The following is a 21,623-nucleotide window of genomic DNA, read 5'->3' as shown; positions in this document are numbered from 1 at the left end:
AAAAATATTTTTAATGTTAAGTATGTTAGACTCTTCAAACTAGATTCAATAAACTTGACAGAAACACTAAAACTATAACATTAAATTTTTAAACCAAATTTAGTTAGAAATTAAAATATTTAAACCAAACGCTTTTTTATTTCCCTTCGGACCTATGGTGAGAGGCGAGCAACTTTTTCGTGCACCTATGACTCTGCGGTAATAATAATTCAAATTGAAAGCTCATCCTCCTACATTCCTTACTTCTGTGCTAATTTCAATTGACTGACCACTATCATAGGAAAAAAAGATTGCCTACTGCGTGTGTAGTTTAAGAAAATATCAAACTCTGCTTTACATCGTGTATGTTTTTTATTCACACATAAAAAAAAATACATTTTTTCTGAAACTTATTTAATTTTTTTAAAATGGTTTTATCATTTTATTTAGCTTGCACTTTTTCTAATTATATCTTGATTCAGTTACTATTTTGAAAATTGCAGTAATATAAATGTCATTTGTTTAAAGTAATTAGGTATTAATTTAAGAATAATTTTAATGTTACCTTAAAAATCAAATAAGGGTTATTAAATTATCTAAGCAGATTGGCTGATTCATAAAACTTTTTTATGTGAAAGTAAAACTTTGAGGTCAGTAGAAAAAATTTTCTTTCAAATACAATTATTTTATCCTCATTTATTTTCTTCAAACACAACCATTCATCCACAAACTCATTTTTTTGACATTTAATTATTATTTACTATGAAAACTTACCACAGAAGAGAATATTTAACAATGTGAAGAGTTTCTATTGCTTTAGAATCATAAACTTTGATTTTGTATGAACTTCAAAAAAATTTGCGTGAATAATGCAATGAAAAAAGAGTAACAATATCAAAATTTGGCAAATCACAACAGAGAAATCTGGAATTAAAACATCAAAATCAGTTTGATTACCTGAGGTAACGGACAAGAGTTAATTCTAATTATTACAATCTATTTTTCTTCATTAATTTAGCTTAATGAAATTTTGAGACATAACTGATAATCATAGTTAACATACCTTCTGTTTTCTAGGGCGATCAAACTGGCTTTTATATTTTCAGTCTTGTTTTCCTTAGTAGTTATCCATTAGATTTCAATAACTTTTTTTTTTCACTTAAATATTTATTGTGTCCACTATTGTATAATTTCTTTTACTTAGTTTTTGAAAAGAACTCTAGGCATGTTCAATGCAACGGGTCTTGATTAACACCTTGCATATGCATATTTTCATATTCTTCTTCACTTACTAAATTAACTTTTCACAATATTTTTATGTTCCAATGTATTTTACAGTAATTTTTTAACCCTCCATAGAACAACTTGGTAGTTATTCCAGCCATTGGAGGAATTATTTATCGAAATGAAAATTAGCAACGCTTCATCTATATAATATAACTGCTTTTTTTTTTTTTTAGTAGTATATCAATTTGTTTCTTGGTGTATTTTTTTTATCATATACATTTCATAATTTAAAGAAATATAAATAGATCACAAACAAATTATACTCAACTTAGAATCCATGAATGGCACTCTGGCTAGCAGAAACGTACTGGAAAGTCATAAAGGAGGTCAGTGTTCTAGACTCTTGTTCCGTCTTTGTATTTGGTCTACCTTAAACTAATATAGATCTTTTACATTTGCATTTTACCCTATAAAGCAAAATGGTCAGACCAATGTCAATCATTTTATTTTAACCTACTAATTAGTATGATAATTTTTTTTTAAACTGCAGTTTTGCGACGTTTTATAGTATATCTGTGTATTACAAGTCATTGTCTCGATTTCATTAAGTGTAGCTCACTCTATTCAAAAGCTACATTTTTATTCCTAAAATATTTTTTAGAAGAGACAAAAAGCAATTAAATAATTAAAACTTATATGGGAGGAACGAACTTACATCGAGTATTGCTTTCATAATAATTTAAGAACTAATAAATAAAAATAATCAGAAGTTTAAAGCTCTCCCCTCATCAGTACTTCGATATGCATGCATTTTTAGACAAATAAGTACTTCAAAAAGTGGAGAAAATAGATATAAGATTTCGAAGATGAGCAATTAAGGATTAGGCTTCCCACAACCACGGAACTAGCAGCTTTTTTGTCCCTCAATGAAATAGATATCCCACAAAAGCAAATTGAAAGAAATGTTATATTCCACAAGAACAAATTGTTACGATACGGCCTTCTGCATTCTAATTCCTCATAATCTATCACTCCTTGCCTGCCCCTCTGCTGACTAGACAAGTGGTCCTCCCCGGGTTCAAGCCCCCGACCTCTAGCGTCCGCCATGTTAATGGGGGCAACCACAAATGATTTGTAACTTACAAATTATCAATTTGTTTTTGTGTGATACCTATTTCATTGAGGAAAAAGCAAAAACTTCTAGCGCTCAGCCTTGACCCTCCTAGTAAGGCTAGGTGCTAGACTGTGAGCAGCAATGTAATTTATCCCCACAGCAAAATTTTTAAGCTACAAGTCCTTTGTGGTTGCCCCCTTTTACATGGTAGACTCTAAAGGACCACCCATAGAGTCAGCCAAGGGGCAGAAAAGAATTGATGAAGAATTTGAATACAGAAAGCTTTATCTTTCAATTTGTTGTGGAATATAACATTTCTTTCCATTTGTTTTTGGGGGTGTCTATATCATTGAAAGAAAAACTTGTGTGCACAGGATGAACTTGGAGGGAAAAAGTTGCTTTCCTCCCTTACTCCAAGGTAGAAAGTGACTTAAGTTTCATCAGCAATATTACAAAAAGTAATAATGATTAAAAATTTTGACTCGCTGAAAAGATCCAAAAATTAATAGTTTTTTTTTCTTCTTCTTTTTAACTGAAAGCTGATTCTTAGGTAAGAAAAACAGATTCTAAGTATGACAAATGTTAAAAGCCGAATTTAGGAGTTTTGGAGCAACATCTCATGAGATTTAAAGGGGATATTTTTTGCTAATTGTGAATAAAAAAATGTCATTACATTCTGGCTTCAAATGGCTCTCTCTACTAGAACACTAGCAACGTATTTAATAATTTATTTAGTCACAAGATTAGAATTTGAATCCGAAACTTCATACCCAAAGAACTGGATGCGACTGTGCGGTGGCCAACTGGAGGAAAAATTCTTTTAATCTTACGCGTGCCAGGTAACAAAATTAAAATGAAATAGAAGCTATGGCTCATGCCAAAACAAGTGGAAGGAGCCGCAATGGCTCCGGAGATAGAGCGTTCCATTGAGGTGAACCGGGTTCGAATCCCAGCAATGGCTGGTCGATACAAATCCACATCCGGCTTGCATCGACCGTAGTGATGACGTGAAATATCCTCAGTGGTAGACGGATCATGGGTTAGAGTCTGTTTGCTATCGGGCTAAACTTGGGAGGTTCACATAGTCTTCCTCTCCATGTAACGCAAATGGTGGTTAGTTCCATCAAAAAGTCATCCGTAAAGGCAAAATTTCTCCCACTATTCGATCTAAGAGTTCCCTGTCTTCTGGATTGGGTTCAAAATTACAAGGTTACGAAGTTGATCATAGTAGTCGTAAACCCATAAAATTGGGTCGCCTGTTCAATGAATATATATAATAAATATATTATAAAATAAAATATGTTATAAAATAAAATATAAAACAAATGGAAGGGTATCATAAAAAAGTTATAAATTTACTAAAAAGATCTTAAAGGCAAAACAGAATTAAATCCGAGGAATTTATTGTGCATGAATATAATTTGCTGTGAATTGTCTAACGAGATTCGGAATTTATTTTAAGAGAGCAAACTCCCTAAAGACGAATTTCAATAAGTATTCAAATAATCGAAGATCATAAAATAAACGAAAAATTTTCTCTTTTCATATTCACGATTCAAAGAAGCAGAATGGTTGAACAGCTGGATCGTTCTTTTCGAGGCTTATTTTTTGCGCTAACTGAAATTGCCAAGTAAAACAATACGATTCTTGCACTTGGAATAAATTAAAACTATTTATCTTGAGCGGCTTGCCCAGATTTGACTACGAGTTAAACTATTCGATATTCTGTGATTTTCGTGACCTCAAATATACTAATTAGTTCAGACGATGATTTATGTTACGCAATCAGGCACAAAAACGTCTTTCTCTGAATAAACATACCTTTTTTTTTTCCCCTTCGGTTTTCTGGGTAGTTGCAATATGGAAAATATGATCCCCATAATTTGGTCAGGAGAGCGATCCCTTAATGTTAATGTTACTTTTTGCGTATTTTGCCTTATCTCAAGACCCTTTTAAACGAATTGAAAAAATTTTGCGCACAATTATAAAGTTTGTTTATCCAAAGATTATTCCATACAAAAAAATAAATTTTATTTAATAATAGTCGGAAAAAAATTTGAATTGTAAGGTATAAAAATTTTTTAAATCATTTTAAAGTGTATTTAATTTTACATGGCAAAATACAAAATTTGAGCGAAATCGGTTTAATAGTTCCTGAGAAATAGAATTTTAAATATACACCTTCTTTAAAATTCGATCTTTCCGGTACCTTACAATTCAAAATTTTTTCGACTATTATAAAATAAACTAATAAAAAGTAGTAAATACTCACTAAAAGTTGTTTTTTGTATGGAATTATCTTACGCTAAATTAATTGTATGCCAAAAAAATTTAAATTGCTTACAAATTTTTCGAGATATTGTGAATTACGTAAAAAGCAAAATTAACGGTAAGGGGTTCAAACTTTAGACTGCTCTCTTGACCAAACTATTGGGACCATATTTTCCCAGACTGCGGCTACCCCCTATATTTTTGCGGTTAGAAATCCGAATTGGTTAAAAAAAAGTATGCTATTCAGAAAGAGTACTGATTTCGTAACTTAAAATATCGTCTGCCCTAATTAATTAACATATTTGAGGTCACTCCCTCGTTAAGATTGAGTCCTAGAACGTGAAGATCAAAAGTTGTTCAAAGTAATCCGTTTTTTTTCGGGGGGGGGGGCGCATTGTTCATACAACTTCAACGTTTAAACAGCTCTATCGATGTGTGTTTGACTCCATTTGGTTCAGATTTTTAAAAAAAATACAGAGAATACTGCATTAACGCCACTATGTAGTGTTTAGGTCTCTCCTATTAACCACCATCCATTTCAATAAATTTAACATGGCGTCTAAAGTAAAGGCATACTTCAGATATTCATTTTGGGTCTAACCCGAAAATTTTGAAACTTATTGGGTTAGATTTCGTTTATTAGCCTAAAAAAATACAGAGAGATCAATAAATACGCCACTTGATTAGATCGTAGTGTTTGGTCTCTCTCTCTCTTTATTAATCACAACCCATTTCAGTAAATTCAACATGGCGGTGAAAGCTAGGGCGAATTTCAGATATTCATTTTGGGGCCTAACTCAAAACTTTTACAACTCGGTTGACTTGGGATTGGTTTAATTTGATACAACGTGAAAAATACATAGATATCAATATCTCATACATCTACGCAATATTTAGATATATCGCTTTTAAAACCACCCTTCAAATTCAACATGATCCCTAAGTAAGAGGCAAGCTACCAGGGCCTACTCAGAATTTTTAAAGCCGGGTCGTCTTCGGCTAATTTTGTTAAATTCACCGTAAAATATTAAAATAACATGGGAATTAATACTTCACTTTGTTTTATATCGTAATGCTAAGTTGACTATAGTGTTCTCCCAAAATTAAAAAATTAGTAGCTAAATTTCTAAACAAACAAACGAAGAGCAAAATCTTAACCTTTCCAGTTATTTGAAGAAAAAATACTATTTCTGTTCTTACGATATTAAATTAGAATGGTAAAGCATTGAGTTTTACTATATCCATTTAGTAACTGTAATTTTGTGACCAGTTTTTTTAGTTTTGGAAGGACGCTAGTCAACTTGGTAATGCCCACTTCAGTAAATTCAGCATGGTGGCTAAACCTTATCCCGAAAAAGGGATCTAATTTGTTTTTCTCATTAGACCTAACCCAAAACTTTTAAAACGAATTTCTGCTTTCCCGTAATTATTTCCTTAATTAGCTTTTATACGACACGGAATTTCGCCTATCGCGTTTTTGAATAAAATTTTTGTACTGTGCATATTTAACATGTGGTTCCCTTATCATAACTACCTAAGATCTGTTTAGAACTTTAATGAAAAACCATAATAAGTTTCATCTCTTCAATAGTTCTGAAATTAATTATTCCATGTGAACGGCCTGATATCTTAGAAAAAATCTGTCTCTTTCTCATGCTAATGATAACGATCTGTTTACGCTTCTTAGAAATCGAGAATAAATTTAGTAATTGTAGAAGGTTAAGTTTTTTAATACTTTTTACTCTTCATTTTATTTCATGCTGTGTTGTGTAAGAATATCAAATTAAAGCATTTTGACAATTATTCAAAAGCGCAGATGTAAGTAAAGCAAAATAAACGAATTCTTCATTTCCTTAGAAATGAAACATTGTTCGTTTTTGCGAAACCAAAGCGTTGATAAATAACTTCAATTAATCTGATCAAAATAGCCGGCGTCATTAGTATGCTGCGCATAAAATTGCGCAGAAACCAAAAAAAGACGAATACGTCAGAAAATTTGTTTTAAAGTAAACAGTGCACAAGAAAGTTAAAATCCAATGTAGTTCGTAAAGCATGCAAAAATTTTAATCGAAGGACGTTTTAAGTTAAAAATTCGATGCAGTAGACCTTTTGCATGGTTTTTTTTAATAAAAAAAATACCCCTAATTGTCCCCAAAATTGCTTTGTTTTATTTGAAAATGAAACGTGAAAAGCTGAAAATGTTATGGTTTTAAGGAAAGAAATTATATTCCATTCATTATTTTATTTTTTTTAATTGATTCCAATTAGCTTTTCTAAATCTTGAAAGTTTACGAACATTTTCAGGTATGTACCCATGAATATTTTTTGAAAATAATTAGTTTTATATGTAATGCGAAATTGATTTTTCAAATCGTAAATATATTATGCAACCTTATATCTGTAAAAATTAAATCCATGGTAATTTCAGATTTAAATTTGGTTTTATACTATACGATTATTTTATTAATAAATGATTTTCATTGTATAGGACTTTGATTTTAATACTTAAAACTTCTAATAATGAGATTCGTATAAAATAAATAAATCCTTGCAATCAACTTAAGAATTGTGTTGTTTTATTCTGTCACGAGACACGAAAAATTCGAAATATGATAAATTTCATTTATTGTTGATTTATTCTTGATAGTTTGATGTCATTTTATTTAATTATTCGAAACGTAAGTTTTTAGGTGTGTTAACATGAAGACATTTTTTTAAAAATCACTTTTATTTGTAATTTTTATGTCAACTGAAAGTTAAATTAGAAATTGTGTTTATCAATTCAGTTTTCTTTTTTTTTCTTCTTCTCTTTCAAATCATTGACATACAATCCTATGACAATACTTGCTCAAATCGAAAATATATACTTTGCTATGTAATTTCAATAAAAATTGAATGCATACTAATTTCATATCTAAATTATTTTTTTTTATTTTTCAACAGATGAGTTTTATTATAAACGAATTTAATTTTAAAATTTCCAATAATAAGACGCAAATTTAAAGTTTACAAATTGGTTTTAAAGTCATTTTAAAGTTGTTTTTTTTAGAAGCTCTTAAAAATATAATGTTAAAAATACGAAATAAAATTTTGTTTATAGCTCATTTATTATTATTATTTCAACGTCTTTTTTTTTAACTCTTCAAAACAAAGAAACATTTTCTGGGGTACAAAATACATACAGGTTTTCTACTATATTCAGTTTTATATACTGTTCCCTTAACGTGAAATTAGAAATTGGTTGTTTTCAAATTTACTTTTTCTTTTGATTATTACATTCCATTATAAAACTCATTGACTCGTCGATATGTTAGTGTTATTTCAATGATCTAATTTTTTTTATTATTTCAGACTTAATTCTTATTTTATGATAACTTATTCAAATATTTTAACGAATTTTGTTGGGAAAAAGATCAGTTTTTTTAAATACATTTTACAAGAATAAAAAAATATTGTGTAAATAACATGCATAAAGTAAACATCTGTGTTACTTAGAGATATTTTATATCGTATGAATCTGAAAAATTAGTACTTTTAAGAAAAGAGAAGAGATTATATTATTACAGTTTTCTAACAGAGTTTTTAGTTCTATGCTAGCAAAATTCAATCGTGAATTCAATACATGAATTGATCTTTCATCATTTTTCTCAAGAGAACGGAATAATATTGATTTTAATTAGACATAAATTGATCACGTGGCTAAATTAGCGTGGAAGACTAATCAAGAACACTACATCTTGCTCATGAGAGATGTATTTTATTTGTTCAGAAAAACATTAAAATCATTTTCAAGGTGAAATCTCTCGCATACCTAACTTTGATGATAATAATCAATAATAATGCTATAAATCACAACATTTAAAAGTCAATTATTTGGCTAGCTGGCTTTTACAGCTAGGCAAATAACTGACTCTATGTGGTCATCGACGAGTTCCTACGTAGCCATTGTGACTCATGGCTCCCCCTGGCTCACAATGGGCTGTGGCGGAAATGTTTTATATATTTTCAAGTTCTGAACAAGGGATCTAGCTACCTTAGAGCCCATAAAAGAATCAGGGAAACTTCTAAATTTTGTAAAACCGAACACATTTCTTATGTAAATTATCTGCACTGGTAAAGTGATCATTTCTCTTTCCACCGAACTAAGCGTTGGTGGTTTTCCTTTCCATGTAACATAAATGCGGTTTGTTCCATCAAAAAGTTCCAGCGAAGGCTTGTTTGTCCCACTGCTTGATTTAGTGGTTCCATTGTCTTCTGGGTTGAGTTCAAAGTTACGAGCTTCTGAGTTGAACATAATAGTCGTAAACTCAGAATTGGGTTGACTGGGATTTGGTTGCAGAATTGGGTTACATAAAATAAAATAATATTAATTCTGTAAAAATGCAAGAATTTGTTTAATATCTAAGTTGAAAAAATTTTAACTTTCCAAATAAAATAGAGAATTTTTGCAAGATGTAATTTTCACAATTTTAAATTCTAAATTTTTCAGTGCCAAGATAAATTATTTTTCACTTTCTATTGTTGTAAGTGCATATTTTTCTCCAAAACAAAAAATACTTATCACGAGAACATTTCTACATTCTGTTCACCTAGTTTTTTAGAATCAATATGAAAAATGATGTCAAAAAATATGCATACTAAAGATGGAAAATTAATATTTAAGCGTGAGATAAATAAATAAACTATTGAAACCTGTTGAATCTCTAACAAGGTCGGTGGGATTAAAGATATCAAAACTAGTTTGATTGCTGGTGAAACTCTGAGGTGTTTTCAACTCTCTTTTTGTCTTCAGTTTTGAAGAGGATTCTAAAAATACATGTACATAGTAAAGACTGTCATTAAGGAATTTACTGTATAAGTAAGCAATGTAGTTGTAATATAGGTTTTTAATAAATTAAATATTAATAGGATAAAAAGTTATGTTAAAATACATTAGAGTAAATGTTTAGAATTCCGTATTACATAAGTTGCTAATGCTTGCTCCCAACGTCAAGTATAAAAATCGGAGTTGGAAAAAAATCAGATCATTGAAAAAAATAATTCTGGTAGTAAAGTCGGAGAAATAAAAATCCAAATAAAGATTACATATTTAAAATCGAAACTTAATTTTAAAAATGTTATGAAAACTTTTTTAATTAATAAAATTGCACAAAGCTAATTTTAAAAAAAATATGTGAGTTATTTCATAAAGCATACAGTGACAAATCGTTAGTATATTTAGGTCTAAGCAAATAATGTCAATAAATTTTTTTTTTCAATTTATGTTTCATTATTTTTGCTATAAAATTAAAATAACAATAAAAACCCTCACAAAAAATTTCTTTCTAATTTGGAATTCTATGTACTGTAAAACGATGAATAACTAAAAGAATTGCAAAAGAAAAGTTCATTATTAATTTTTCGAGCTATTTCCTCTTTAGAAATTCATTACTATTTTTAGCTTTTGATAAATTGCATAACGCGATATCAATACTAAATTGTTTACCACTTATGTTTGCTCTTTGATAAAAGTGCATGTGCACTAAATATAGATACAATATATATCATAATATTTTATAATTGCTTTAAACGCTTCGGAACAGTTGCCTATTAGTTTGCTGCAAATAATAAGTTATTACTGTATAAATTTTTTGTATTTTAATTATTATAATTTTAGTTAATTCAATCACCGTCGTTAAATAGCCTATTTTAGAGGTGAGTTTTCAGCTATAGCCTTCATGTCCTTGTAACTTTGATTCGGAAAAAAACTTTCGAATCATTGGGACCAGCTTCTTTCCACTCGTGCAACATTTTGAGTGATATTAACGTCTATTGCGAAGAAAACTTCCGGTTAGCTAAGCTGGAAAGGAGACTCTGACAGATGCGTTAGAGTTGTTCTATATTGGATTATGACAGTTCATGTTCAGTGCAAATCGAGAGCAGTACAAATTACCCGAATTATTGCTCTGAGATAAGAACCAAGGTCACCTGTGCTTCTGGCGTAATGATACTTCGGTAGCACATTCAGTAAATCTGTCATGGCTGAAGTGGTCCTCTTGTTGGTTGTGGTATGGGAACTTGGGAAGGATTATAAAAACTATTAAATCAAATTTTGAGAACTATGTTTTGAAGGTGGATTGAAGGAGAAAATAATTTAGAATAAGTTAGACTTTGTTGTTGTTGTTGTTAATTTACGTCGCACTAGAGCTGCACAATAGGCTATTGGCGACGGTCTGGGTAACATCCCGGAGGATAATCCGAAGACATGCCATACCAATTTTGATCCTCTGCGGAGGGGATGGCACCCCCGCTTCGGTAGCCCGACGACCTGCGCGCGAAGTCGAGCACTTTACGGTAGAACAATTTAACTAGAACCTTCCGCGCATCTTCGGTCCCTACGCAGGCTGATCCAAGTGGTCACCCACCGCACACTGACCGTAGCCAGTGATGCTTGACTTCGGTGAACTGCTGGGAACCGTGTCTTAACGATCAGTCCACTGCGGGATAAGTTAGACTTAAAACGAAAGAGGAAAGGAAGAATTTTCGGTTGTGATGTAAGTGTCTTACTAAAATGGTGCATCCAACATTTTTCGTTTCAATCTATTTGGAAAAGTCCCGCAGTGGACTGATCGTAAAGACCCGGTTCCCAGTAGACAGCCGAATTCAAGCATCACTGGCTGCTGTCAGTAAGCGGGTGGGTGACCACTTTGATCAGCCAGCGTAGGGACCGAAGATGCGCAGAAGGTTCTCGTTAAATTGTTCTACCGTAAACTGCTCCACTTCGCGCGCAGGTCGTCGGGCTACCAAAGCAGGGGAGCCATCCTCTTTGCAGAAGATCAAAATTGCGATGGCATGTCTTTGGATCCATTCTCAGGGATGTTTCCCAAACCGTCGCCAATAGCTTGTTGTGAAGCTCTAGTGTGACGTAAATAAAAGTACCTCCCTATTTGGAAAACTTATTTTTTAATAAATGTTACTTTATCATTTTCTCATTTTCAATTTTGTAACTGTTAGTTTATTTAAATCAGATAAAATAGCGATAAAGAAGAGGCGATAAATTTTTCTTGCTCTTAATTTTGATTGGAGATAAATTTCATTTGGCAAACATATGGCACTAAGATTCTCTTCCTTAACGGTCAGAAATCGATTGAAACTTGTGCGTCAACTCGTACAGAGTTCCAGTTTAGTTTTAAAAACTCTAAGTAATTGTTCAGTGGTCGGTATAGTAATTGACAATGAATCCCATTTGTCGATAATATGGCTATAAATTCAGATTGTAATTTCAGGAAACGATTGAAACCTGTATTTCTATCAGGTACAGAGATCCAGATTAAATCTGATCACCCTAGATAGTCACAAAATAGTTGAAATTTGATTGCTAATAAATTCTATTTCGTGGTGAAATGACGATTTTTGCCTGTAGAGCTCAGGAAATGATTGAAACTTGTTTTGTTATTAGACATGGAGCCAGTGGCGTGCCAACTTTTTTTTGACTGGGGGGGCGAGCCAATGCAAAGTCATAAGCTTTGCTTGATTTAATATTTTAAAGTTAGTTGTATTATTTTAATATTGTAATTNTTCCATTGCAAGTTTTCACTCTCACAGATATAAAGGCGAGTTACTAAAAACGTTGTAATAAAAATAAAATTGAAGATTGAAGTCAGTTCGAGCTATGAAGGTAGGTTCATTAACCCATTTTAGGCCAAGGATCTAAATTTTATAAAATGTAGTATTATTTTCATTGAAATATGCTTAAATTACTTTCGTTAAGACAAAAAGTAAGTTTCTTGCATGAAAAATAATATTTTATTTAAGATATAAAAAGTTACGTATACGCACCTTTGGCCAGATCAATGATCAATTCGTTTAGTTCAGCAGTTATATTTTTGATGGAAACATTCGAAACATTTTAGATATAAATGGACGTTGCATTTGATGCATAAATAAATCGTGCGGTTTTTGCACACTTTACATCGTCTGCGGGTTTCTTTTTATTCCTTTTTTTTTCATGCTCACTCATTGCATGTCCAATTCTATCAGTCCGTACTTCTTTTAGTAGAGATGTGGATGATGGGCGACCTTTGTTAGGATGGGTAACTTGTAATGTACTTTCACCAGATGGATTGTTCTTGGATTCAGATTTCAATAGGTCAATAGCTGTATAAGAGCTAAAGTCTATAAGTGATATTTTTGAGCTAGTTGAAATTCTATGCAGCTTCCATGAATTTACTATAAAACTATCAGTGATGTTTGTAAATAATCCACCACCATTTTTTACCTTGAATCTTGATGCTGGAATTAGCTATGTCATTGTCATGTAGATTTACACCGCCCATATATTTATTGTAATCCGAAATAACGTTGGGTTGTGAATTTACAACTTCTTTTCTTTTTTTTGTGACTGTATCGCTTGGTATTTACGAGGGACGAAATGGTACCGTTATTTTAGTAACAATTGTTAAAACATCATTATCGTTCCATTTTATTGCACATGTCACTGCATCCTTGTTGAATGCAAAATCGGAGGAGCCACGATATTTTTTTTCCTTCATATTTTTGCATGGTGCAACCAACATGCAACCAGCTATGCGATTTTCGCGAGCTGTGCCAGATGAAAAGAAACTTTTTCCTTTCAAAATTTCGAATAAAATACAGGGAAAAAAAGTTATCAAAATAATTTTTGCGTATCTCAGGTTTTGAAACAACACTAAGTAACTTCAGAGCAACGCTTGTTCATAATGGCATATTTGTTTTATCACTGTTAGCCTCAGCACAATAAAACTCTGATATCAAAAAAACTTCACAATAAAACTAATAAAACTCTGAAATACAATAAAACTTCAATAAATCTCTGAAACCTTTTAAAAAAGTGGTTTTTCAATTTTTGCCTATTCTTCATGCATTCGGCCGATGGTGCGTTAACGCACCACTAAATTTGAATTAAAAATGTCTAATTTTTTTATTTATTTATTTTTTTTTAAATCTTATTTTCAGAACTTACAAGTTTAACCCATTATAAAAATATGTAATAAATAACAACTAGAATGATTATAAAGTTTCAAAACATGAGCTTTTTCAATAACCATTGGAAGTTTTTTTTTTAAAAAAAAGAAGAAAAAAAACTAGCGTGTTCTGAAAATTTCTCAATAGAAAATATTTACTCCAATTGAATCACTAATATTTTATAGATGTCTTCCGAACCCTTTAAAACAGCAGAAAAATAAAATTATTGAAAAATATTCTCCATAGTGTTAATAAAATTTTTTTTTATTAAAATGGTGCTCACCTTTGGCCGAAAATTGATAAAACCGTGCATATCGTTGCTTCTGCAACCTTTTGTATCCAGGTTACAACCAGGTAAACCAGTTTGACCTAGTTAATACAATCTTTAAAAAAAAGAGTAGCCTATAATTTCAATAAAAAAAATAATAATAACAACGATAACCTATCAAATAATGTCAACTTAAGAATTTTGTAACTTAAGAAGAAAAAAAAAACGTTTTCGTAAATAACGTGACAAACATCCACTGTTTTTTCTACTATATTAGAGTTACAAAACCACACTAATGGTTGAAAAACATTGTTTTATTAATAATAAAAAAATATTAAATCTCAGAACTGGATTTATCATAAGAAAAAAATAAACGGTTTAATGGCTGAAGATTTATTTTTATCTATTCTTAAAAACCATTTACAGAAACATTATGATCGTAATTATTCTAAAGGACAAAAGTAATTTTATTTCTCATAAATATGAATTTTGTAACGTTCATATGATTTCTTTCCAAATCAAAGTAACATAAAGTACTTACAAATTAATTTTATTACACTCAATTGCATGCGTTTTCAAAACAAAGTCATCAATAAACTCTTCAGCTGAGTTGCATACTAGATGAATGTGAAGCCAATAAGTGATCTATTTTGTTCAGCCCCTCGTGTTGTGTGTGTTGCTAGATTTTAGAAACTTATACATCGTCATACTGGAGTAAATATCCTCTGATTTCAATATGAAATAATACTGCTCAGCTGTGTTGCATATTTATAGATGCAAGTGAAACTAATCAATGATCATTTTTGCTCTGTGTGTATTGGTAGATTTTAGATACTAATACGCATTGACGTAAATATCTTTTGTTTTCGATAGGAAATAATACTATTCAGCTGTGTTGCATACTTATACTTGTATGTGTAACTTATAAGTGATCATTTTTGCTCAGCCCCTGCATGTGTTGCAAGATTTAGAAACTGATACATCGCCGTACTGACGTAAATATCCTCTTATTTTAATATTAAATAATACTATTCAGCTGTGTTGCATACTTATACTTGTATGTGTAACTTATAAGTGATCATTTTTGCTCAGCCCCTGCATGTGTCGCAAGATTTAGAAACTGATACATCGCCGTACTGACGTAAATATCCTCTTATTTTAATATTAAATAATACTATTCAGCTGTGCTGCATACTTACATGTATGTGTAACTTATAAGTGATCATTTTTGCTCAGCCCCAGTATGTGTTGTCAGATTTTAGAAACTAATACATTGCCTTATTGACGAAAATATCTTCAGATTTCGATAGGAAATAATACTATTCAGTTGTGTTGCATGCTAAATGAATATGAAACTAATAAGTGATCATTTTCGCTCAGTCCCTGTATGTGTAGCCAGATTTTAGAAACTGATACATCACCGTAGTGACGCATCCTTCGACTTCAATATGAAATAATGCTATTCAGCTATGTTACATTGTAGATGAATATGTAACTAATATAAATGTTAAATTTTATTTAGCCATCGTGTTTGTTGCTAGATTTTAGATTCTGATTCGTCAGTGAACTGACGCAAATGTCATATGATTCATATATGAAGTTACACTATTGAGTTGCGTTGGATACTAGATGAACGAGAAATTAATAAGTGTTCAATTTTGTTCAACAATTGTGTATGTCGATAAATTTCAGATTCTGATAAGCCGCCGTACTAACATCAGTATCCTGAGATTTCGATATGGAACCATGCTATTCAGTTGTGTTGCATACTAGATGAATGTGAAACTAATAAGTGTTTAATTATCTATGATGAGTACGTGTTTCTAGACAATTAGATGTTAGATAGTGATAAGCAGTCTCACTGACAGAAATGTTCTGTGATTTCGATGTGAAGTAATACTAACTGCAAATTACAAATTAAAGTTGTTGTTAGAAAGTCTCTGTCTTGAATCTTGAGAGACGTCATATTTAAATTTCGTTTTCTTTCTTTAATCTCTATAGTATGAAGGAAGAGGTTCGGCAGGCTAACTGGTATGTGGCATGGATCTGCTGTTTTCTGACGTTTCTTCTTCTTGGTTTAGCGAGGTTGTCCAGCTTGCTTTTTGTTGCCGTTATGGATCACTATGGTGTCAGCAGAGCTGAAGCATCATTACCATTTGTGCTATGTTATACTGTCAGAAATGTTGCAGGTAAGTCGCAGTATATGGTGTGTTATAATTGTTGCAATAAATTGTTGTAATAAATCAGTATATGGTGTGTTATAGTTGTTGAACTTGAGCCTCTCTGCATTTATTTATTATACAGTGTTAATTACACATAGATTGTGGTAAATATTTAATATTTTTGCATGCAATTTGCTTCGTTTTAATGCTCAATTTCATTTTTTTAGAAACCAGAAGACCTAAACGTCAATCATGAAATGTTTAAGTTTTGTATTTTAAATTAGAAGGAGTGGTTTAATTTGCTTATTTTCGCTGACAAAGGATGCAATTGGTTATAAAATATAGTCATTACAATTTCTTTAAAGTTTGCAATGAACGCATAATGCATAGTATTCCAACAACCGATGGGGGAATGGTTAAAAATCACATTAAAAAAGTTTTGGAATATTTTAATAGCCTTTAATGTCATTTGTATTTGGTGCAGAATAGCTTCTATTTCTTTTGAGCCATTAGATTGCACATTCAATAAAAATGAATCAACCAATCCCTACTTTTCAAGTATGTAAGAAAAAAAAAGTAATTTCAGATTTGAAAAAAAAATATAATTTCATCAAGTATATCAACGTGTATTTTTTTATTAGATTGAGTTCTAAATATATTTTTTTTATGCATTTAACTCTTAATCTACGATTTATTCATTTCATTTTAAATGAATAATAAAAAAATTTGCAGAATTTTCTTTAAATATTTTAAATTTTTTGAAGATAAATAAAAAGCATTTTCACCACAGCCCTTTATGGGTGGGGGAGGGAGATGGAATAGGTTAAGGCTCCACCTTTTCGTAACCAACTGCATGATGGCAATGTGGTTGGCACTGCGCACCGGTCACCTTTATTTTCCAGACTAGATGGTACATACCCATCTGAATCTGTTACAAGTTGCCTTTGAGGATAGAGCCCCAGTACTTCACAGTGACAGTTCAGTGCATAACCACTCGGAAATCGCGGCTCAAATAAGAAAATACTTTTTCTGTTTATTCAGCTAATGTAATTCATTTAAAAATTACATTTATTGTGATGTCCAATTAACGTTTTTTTTCCATGGGCATTAAGTTTCATTTAAAAATAAAGGAATGATTAGATTTTGCTTTACACCTCTAATATTTTTAAGGTCCTCTGATTGGATATCTTGGACGCCGATGGGGCTTTCACAAAGTTTGCATCTCTGGTTGTATCTTATCTACACTGGGTATCGGATCATGCTTCTTTGCAGATGATATAGTTATAGTCACTATTTTATGGGGAGGAGTGTTTGGTAAGGTTCTAATTTTTCCATTATTTAAAACTTCTTACTCTAACTTTATTGTCCAGCTATAAATTTTTTTTTTGGTTTTACCTTATGCTAATGCTTTGTTGTAAAATTTAAAATGCTTCATTCTTTCACATGATTTAGAATTTCTTACTCTAACTTTATTGTCCAGCTGTAAATTTTTTTTTGTCTTTACCTTATGCTCATGCTTTGTTGTAAAATTCAAAATACTTCATTCTTTTACATGATTTAGAACTTCTTACTCTAACTTTATTGTCCAGCTATAAATTTTTTTCTGACTTTACCTTATGCTAATGCTTTGTTGTAAAATTTAAAATGCTTCATTCTTTTACATGATTTAGAACTTCTTACCCTAACTTTATTGTCCAGCTGTAAATTTTTTTTTGTCTTTACCATATGCTAATCCTTTCTGTAAAATTTAAAGTGCTTCATTCTTTTACAGGACTTGGATTAGGACTGACTACTATTCTCATACCGGAAGTCTTAAGACAACATTTTACAGCTGATATAGCCAAAGCGAATGGAATAGCATTTGCTGGGGAATGTGTAGCTGGTTTCGTATTACCAGTACTGTTTGACATTTCTTTAAATAAGTATGGCACTCAAGGAACGTTTTTAATTTTATCTGGTTTAATTTTAAACAGTTTACCAGCTGCTTTATTTTTAACACAAATGAAACCAATCACCAAATCCCACCCGGCTCACCAACATCGTAAAATCGATAATGTTTCAGAGAAAAATGATGACTCTGATGAAAATGATTCCAGCAAGAATTCATCTCATTCCATTTCCCAATCTCAACCTGCCGTAAAGAAATCTGAAAAGACTCCTTGTTTTCCTGAAAACTCTCGTAGTTTTTACTATTCATCGGCTGACCATAGTTGCGCTCTAAATAATTATCATCGATCATCAAATGATTATGCTCGTCCTATCAACTGCCACAACACTTTATCTCAAGATTATTCCGTCCATGAAATATCATCTGAAAGAAGAAAATCAGATTCTCACGCGTTTAGTAACGCTCCAGCAACAAATGAAAACAATTCAGCTTTCAGATCTTTTACTGTATTTTTTGACATCACATTTATTCTTATATTAATTGGTCAGAGTCTCTTCATTTACATAACCACAACGGCCCTCACTATTGTTGTTGACTATTCCAAAGATATTGGAGTTGTAGGTCAGGAAGAAGTATATATTGTCATGGGTATCTCCATTGCAGATATGGTAGGACGCTTTGGACTAGGCTTCATAACAGATTCAGGCTACATGACTAAAACTGCGTTTACTGCGTCCTGTTACACAGTGATGGGCTTGCTTTTACTGTTGACTGTTTGGGTAAGAGGATTTGCATTATTGATGACAACAATGCTTCCGTTTGGATTACTGTTAGGCGGTCTTCTAATCGTCTTTCCTGGAATCGTATCCGACTTCGTGGAAGAAGACAAAGTTACAATGGCTTTAGCATCAAGATTGTCACTCTACGGACCTCTTAGTTTATCACAGTCGCCTCTTATAGGTAAGTTTCAAAATTATAATACTTTTTTCTTATAACTGATACATAAACATTTGATGGTTTTTCAAGTCCTGATTTAGAAGAATAACACAGTTACAGTAAAAATTGTGTAAGTTGATCACTTGTGGTGTATTGTTTTAGTGGTCAACAAGGGGTCAACTTATAGAGGGGGTGGGTCATTGTTTACTTTTTCGCTGCCTATATCATGTTGCTATATATTTAAAAAAAATTTTACTTGACTTAAAAATTTTACTTAGCCAATAGCCAAATGAATATCTTAAGATGTGTGTTTAAACCTGAATGAACTTCAATTTGTTACATATAATTCTAATTAACTAACTTATTAAAAATAAATTATTTCGTTAGTTATGCATGTGAAGTGTTTAATAAAAATAATTTCTTAAAATATCAGTACACGAAAACATGTAATTTGAAAACTTTAACAAAACAAAATTATTTGAACACTTTAAATTTTATTCTGTTATTACTACACTTGCAAACCTATTTGTTACAAAAATATTCCCTCATTGTTGTTTGGAGCTGTTGTTTAGACTTTACATCAGCCCAATGTTTTGAATGAAAGAAATGGTCAAAAACTGACCCCCTACAGTTTTCCCAGATGGTCAACTCACAAAAGGGTTTAGATTAGCTTTTTACATTGTTTCACCAAACAAGTGAAATTTTAACATACATTTCAAAATGACAGAAAATTTTCTGATTTTTTTTTTTCTGGTCAACTTATGAGGGTTTTAGAATAGAATTTCATAATACTCCTTGACAAAATTGACTTATTTTAATGGTCAACATGCAAGATAGGCAGGTGGTCAAGTTACAAAAGTTTTGCTTCTTTATATTATATAGGAAAAATTACATTCTTGATAATTGAGGTCAACTCATACAGGTGTCCAACTTACAAAGGTGGTCAACTTGGCAGGTTTCACTGTATACACATTGTGTATCTCTTACATACGTTGAATTAAAATAAATTTTCTCTCCAATTATCAAATTCAGGGACCCTTACTAAACAAGTGCCTCGTCTGCCCATTGACATCCCTCATTGCCGGCGATTTTTGTTATTAGTGAATAACTTCCAAGCTTTTCTTGCAATATGTGTAATTTTGTGCGATTGGGTACTTGCACTTCAAGAAGAAGAGGATCAGGGACATCCACACATGGGATCTAAGACGTTAGTGCCAGCTGATCGCTTATAAGCAAAATGGCGTATTGAAGTTGAGCTAAGTTTCTCCACACACGTTAGAATGTTAATTAATATGAAGTTAATTAAATATAGTGCCGTATCACAAGTTTGTTGAAATAGATTTATTTCTCTTCTACGTCTTTTACTTAACTTATATTTATTATTTGTTTCTGTATTTTATTATAACCGTGATATATTTTTCATTTGCGTACCTGGGATACAAAATACATACTATGATGTATAATTAGTTAGCTAATGATTCACGTGGTTTCGTGTCTGGCTTTGGGCAAAGTGAGAAATATATTGTGAAAGAATTTAATTCTTGTGAAAGAATCTTTGTGAAAAATATAGAATGTGTTATCTAAGATAATTGATAATTGACGGGTTTGGCTTACTCGAAATAGAATGGGAAGATTAGTTGCTAACGTAAATAAATGCCACGCTTCAACAACCAATCAGGATCGAGATTCCGACAACAGGTCACTTGCAGGTATCCCATTTGGTTTTAAGTTGTGACTGGATAAAGTGATGCAGAATTACTGCCGATATTGTATAACAACTTGTACGTTTCTTGCTAAGTTTTTATATCATCATGGCTTCATTAATAATCAGCTCGTTGTTACCCAAAACAGTGTCTCGTTTTACTGAATTTCAAAAAACCCTACGGTATTGTCATTATACAGTAAGGCTGGTGTTAGAGCAACAGTTAAAGATTTGAACAATAACTTTATAAAAAAGAAATTTTTAAAAAATTGCCCTTTTTTTAAATTTTGTACTGTAAAATAAAATAATTTTTATGGCCCTACATTTGTGTTATTGCTTAAAATGCCTCAGCTTAACTAAATATCTGTATTTCTTTTGCCTAGAAAGGTTTTTAAACAATTAGTGAGTTTAAATCGAAGAATTGTTAGATATAAAAACGCAAGAAAAATTAAATATTTTAAATGGTTTAAGCCATGTAATGATAGCAATAGTTTAGCCGATGCTATTTTCAATGGGTGTTTTAAAACACCAAATAAAATATTACTTCAGCTATTTGCAAATATGTTAATAAAGAAACTTCTATTTTCTCTCTGGTCTTCGATTGACTCTTCGGAAACTATTTTCACACTATAACATGTTTTAAACAGAGATACTCTTTTAAACAGATTTATTCTAATCTCATAAAACATCCCTCAATTAATTTAATAATAAACATATCGTGCTTCATTTATGTTCTATGGGTTATTTCTTTAACATGTAATAACTATTTGTTCTAACCTATTTCTTTCAATCATTAAGTTCTTTTTATCGCTTTTATGCCATTTATTAACAACTTGTTATTATTACAGGCTTCTTCCGAAGTCGTTTGGGATCGTATGATGGAGTGTATTACACATTAACTATCTTATGCTTTCTATGCAGTGGACTAACAATTCTAACTCCAATGGCTGCTAAACGGAGAGATTTAAGAATGATTTCTAAGCTGTCTAAACCAAAAAAAGTGCCCATATAACGCTTAGTAATATTTTGTAGATATATTTTGTCTGTATATTGTTTAATATTTCTATAAACCATACAATTTCTCAAATTTACAA

General features: G+C 31.3%; 1 protein-coding gene across 4 annotated transcripts; it reads left to right on the top strand.

The window, feature by feature from the left end:
* Positions 1 to 6,550: 6,550 nt before the first annotated feature.
* Positions 6,551 to 21,623, top strand: LOC107437682 (monocarboxylate transporter 12). 4 transcript variants are annotated; one of them, XM_043046035.2, is made up of 5 exons: positions 6,551 to 6,895; positions 15,843 to 16,030; positions 17,174 to 17,317; positions 17,775 to 18,851; positions 21,378 to 21,623. In XM_043046035.2, exons 2-5 carry the CDS (start codon positions 15,844 to 15,846, stop codon positions 21,539 to 21,541), a joined length of 1,572 nt encoding a protein of 523 aa, XP_042901969.1. In that variant the 5' UTR covers positions 6,551 to 6,895; position 15,843; the 3' UTR covers positions 21,542 to 21,623. The 4 variants fall into 4 exon arrangements, with proteins under 4 accessions (XP_042901969.1, XP_042901970.1, XP_015905251.2 ...); XM_043046036.2 differs by lacking the exon at positions 6,551 to 6,895 and adding an exon at positions 12,120 to 12,248; XM_016049765.4 differs by lacking the exon at positions 6,551 to 6,895 and adding an exon at positions 14,398 to 14,836.

Source organism: Parasteatoda tepidariorum, chromosome 10 (assembly GCF_043381705.1).
Source record: "Parasteatoda tepidariorum isolate YZ-2023 chromosome 10, CAS_Ptep_4.0, whole genome shotgun sequence".
Lineage (NCBI taxonomy): Eukaryota > Metazoa > Arthropoda > Arachnida > Araneae > Theridiidae > Parasteatoda > Parasteatoda tepidariorum.
The sequence above is the reverse complement of the archived record's forward strand: the minus strand, read 5'-3'. Positions and strand labels throughout refer to the sequence as shown.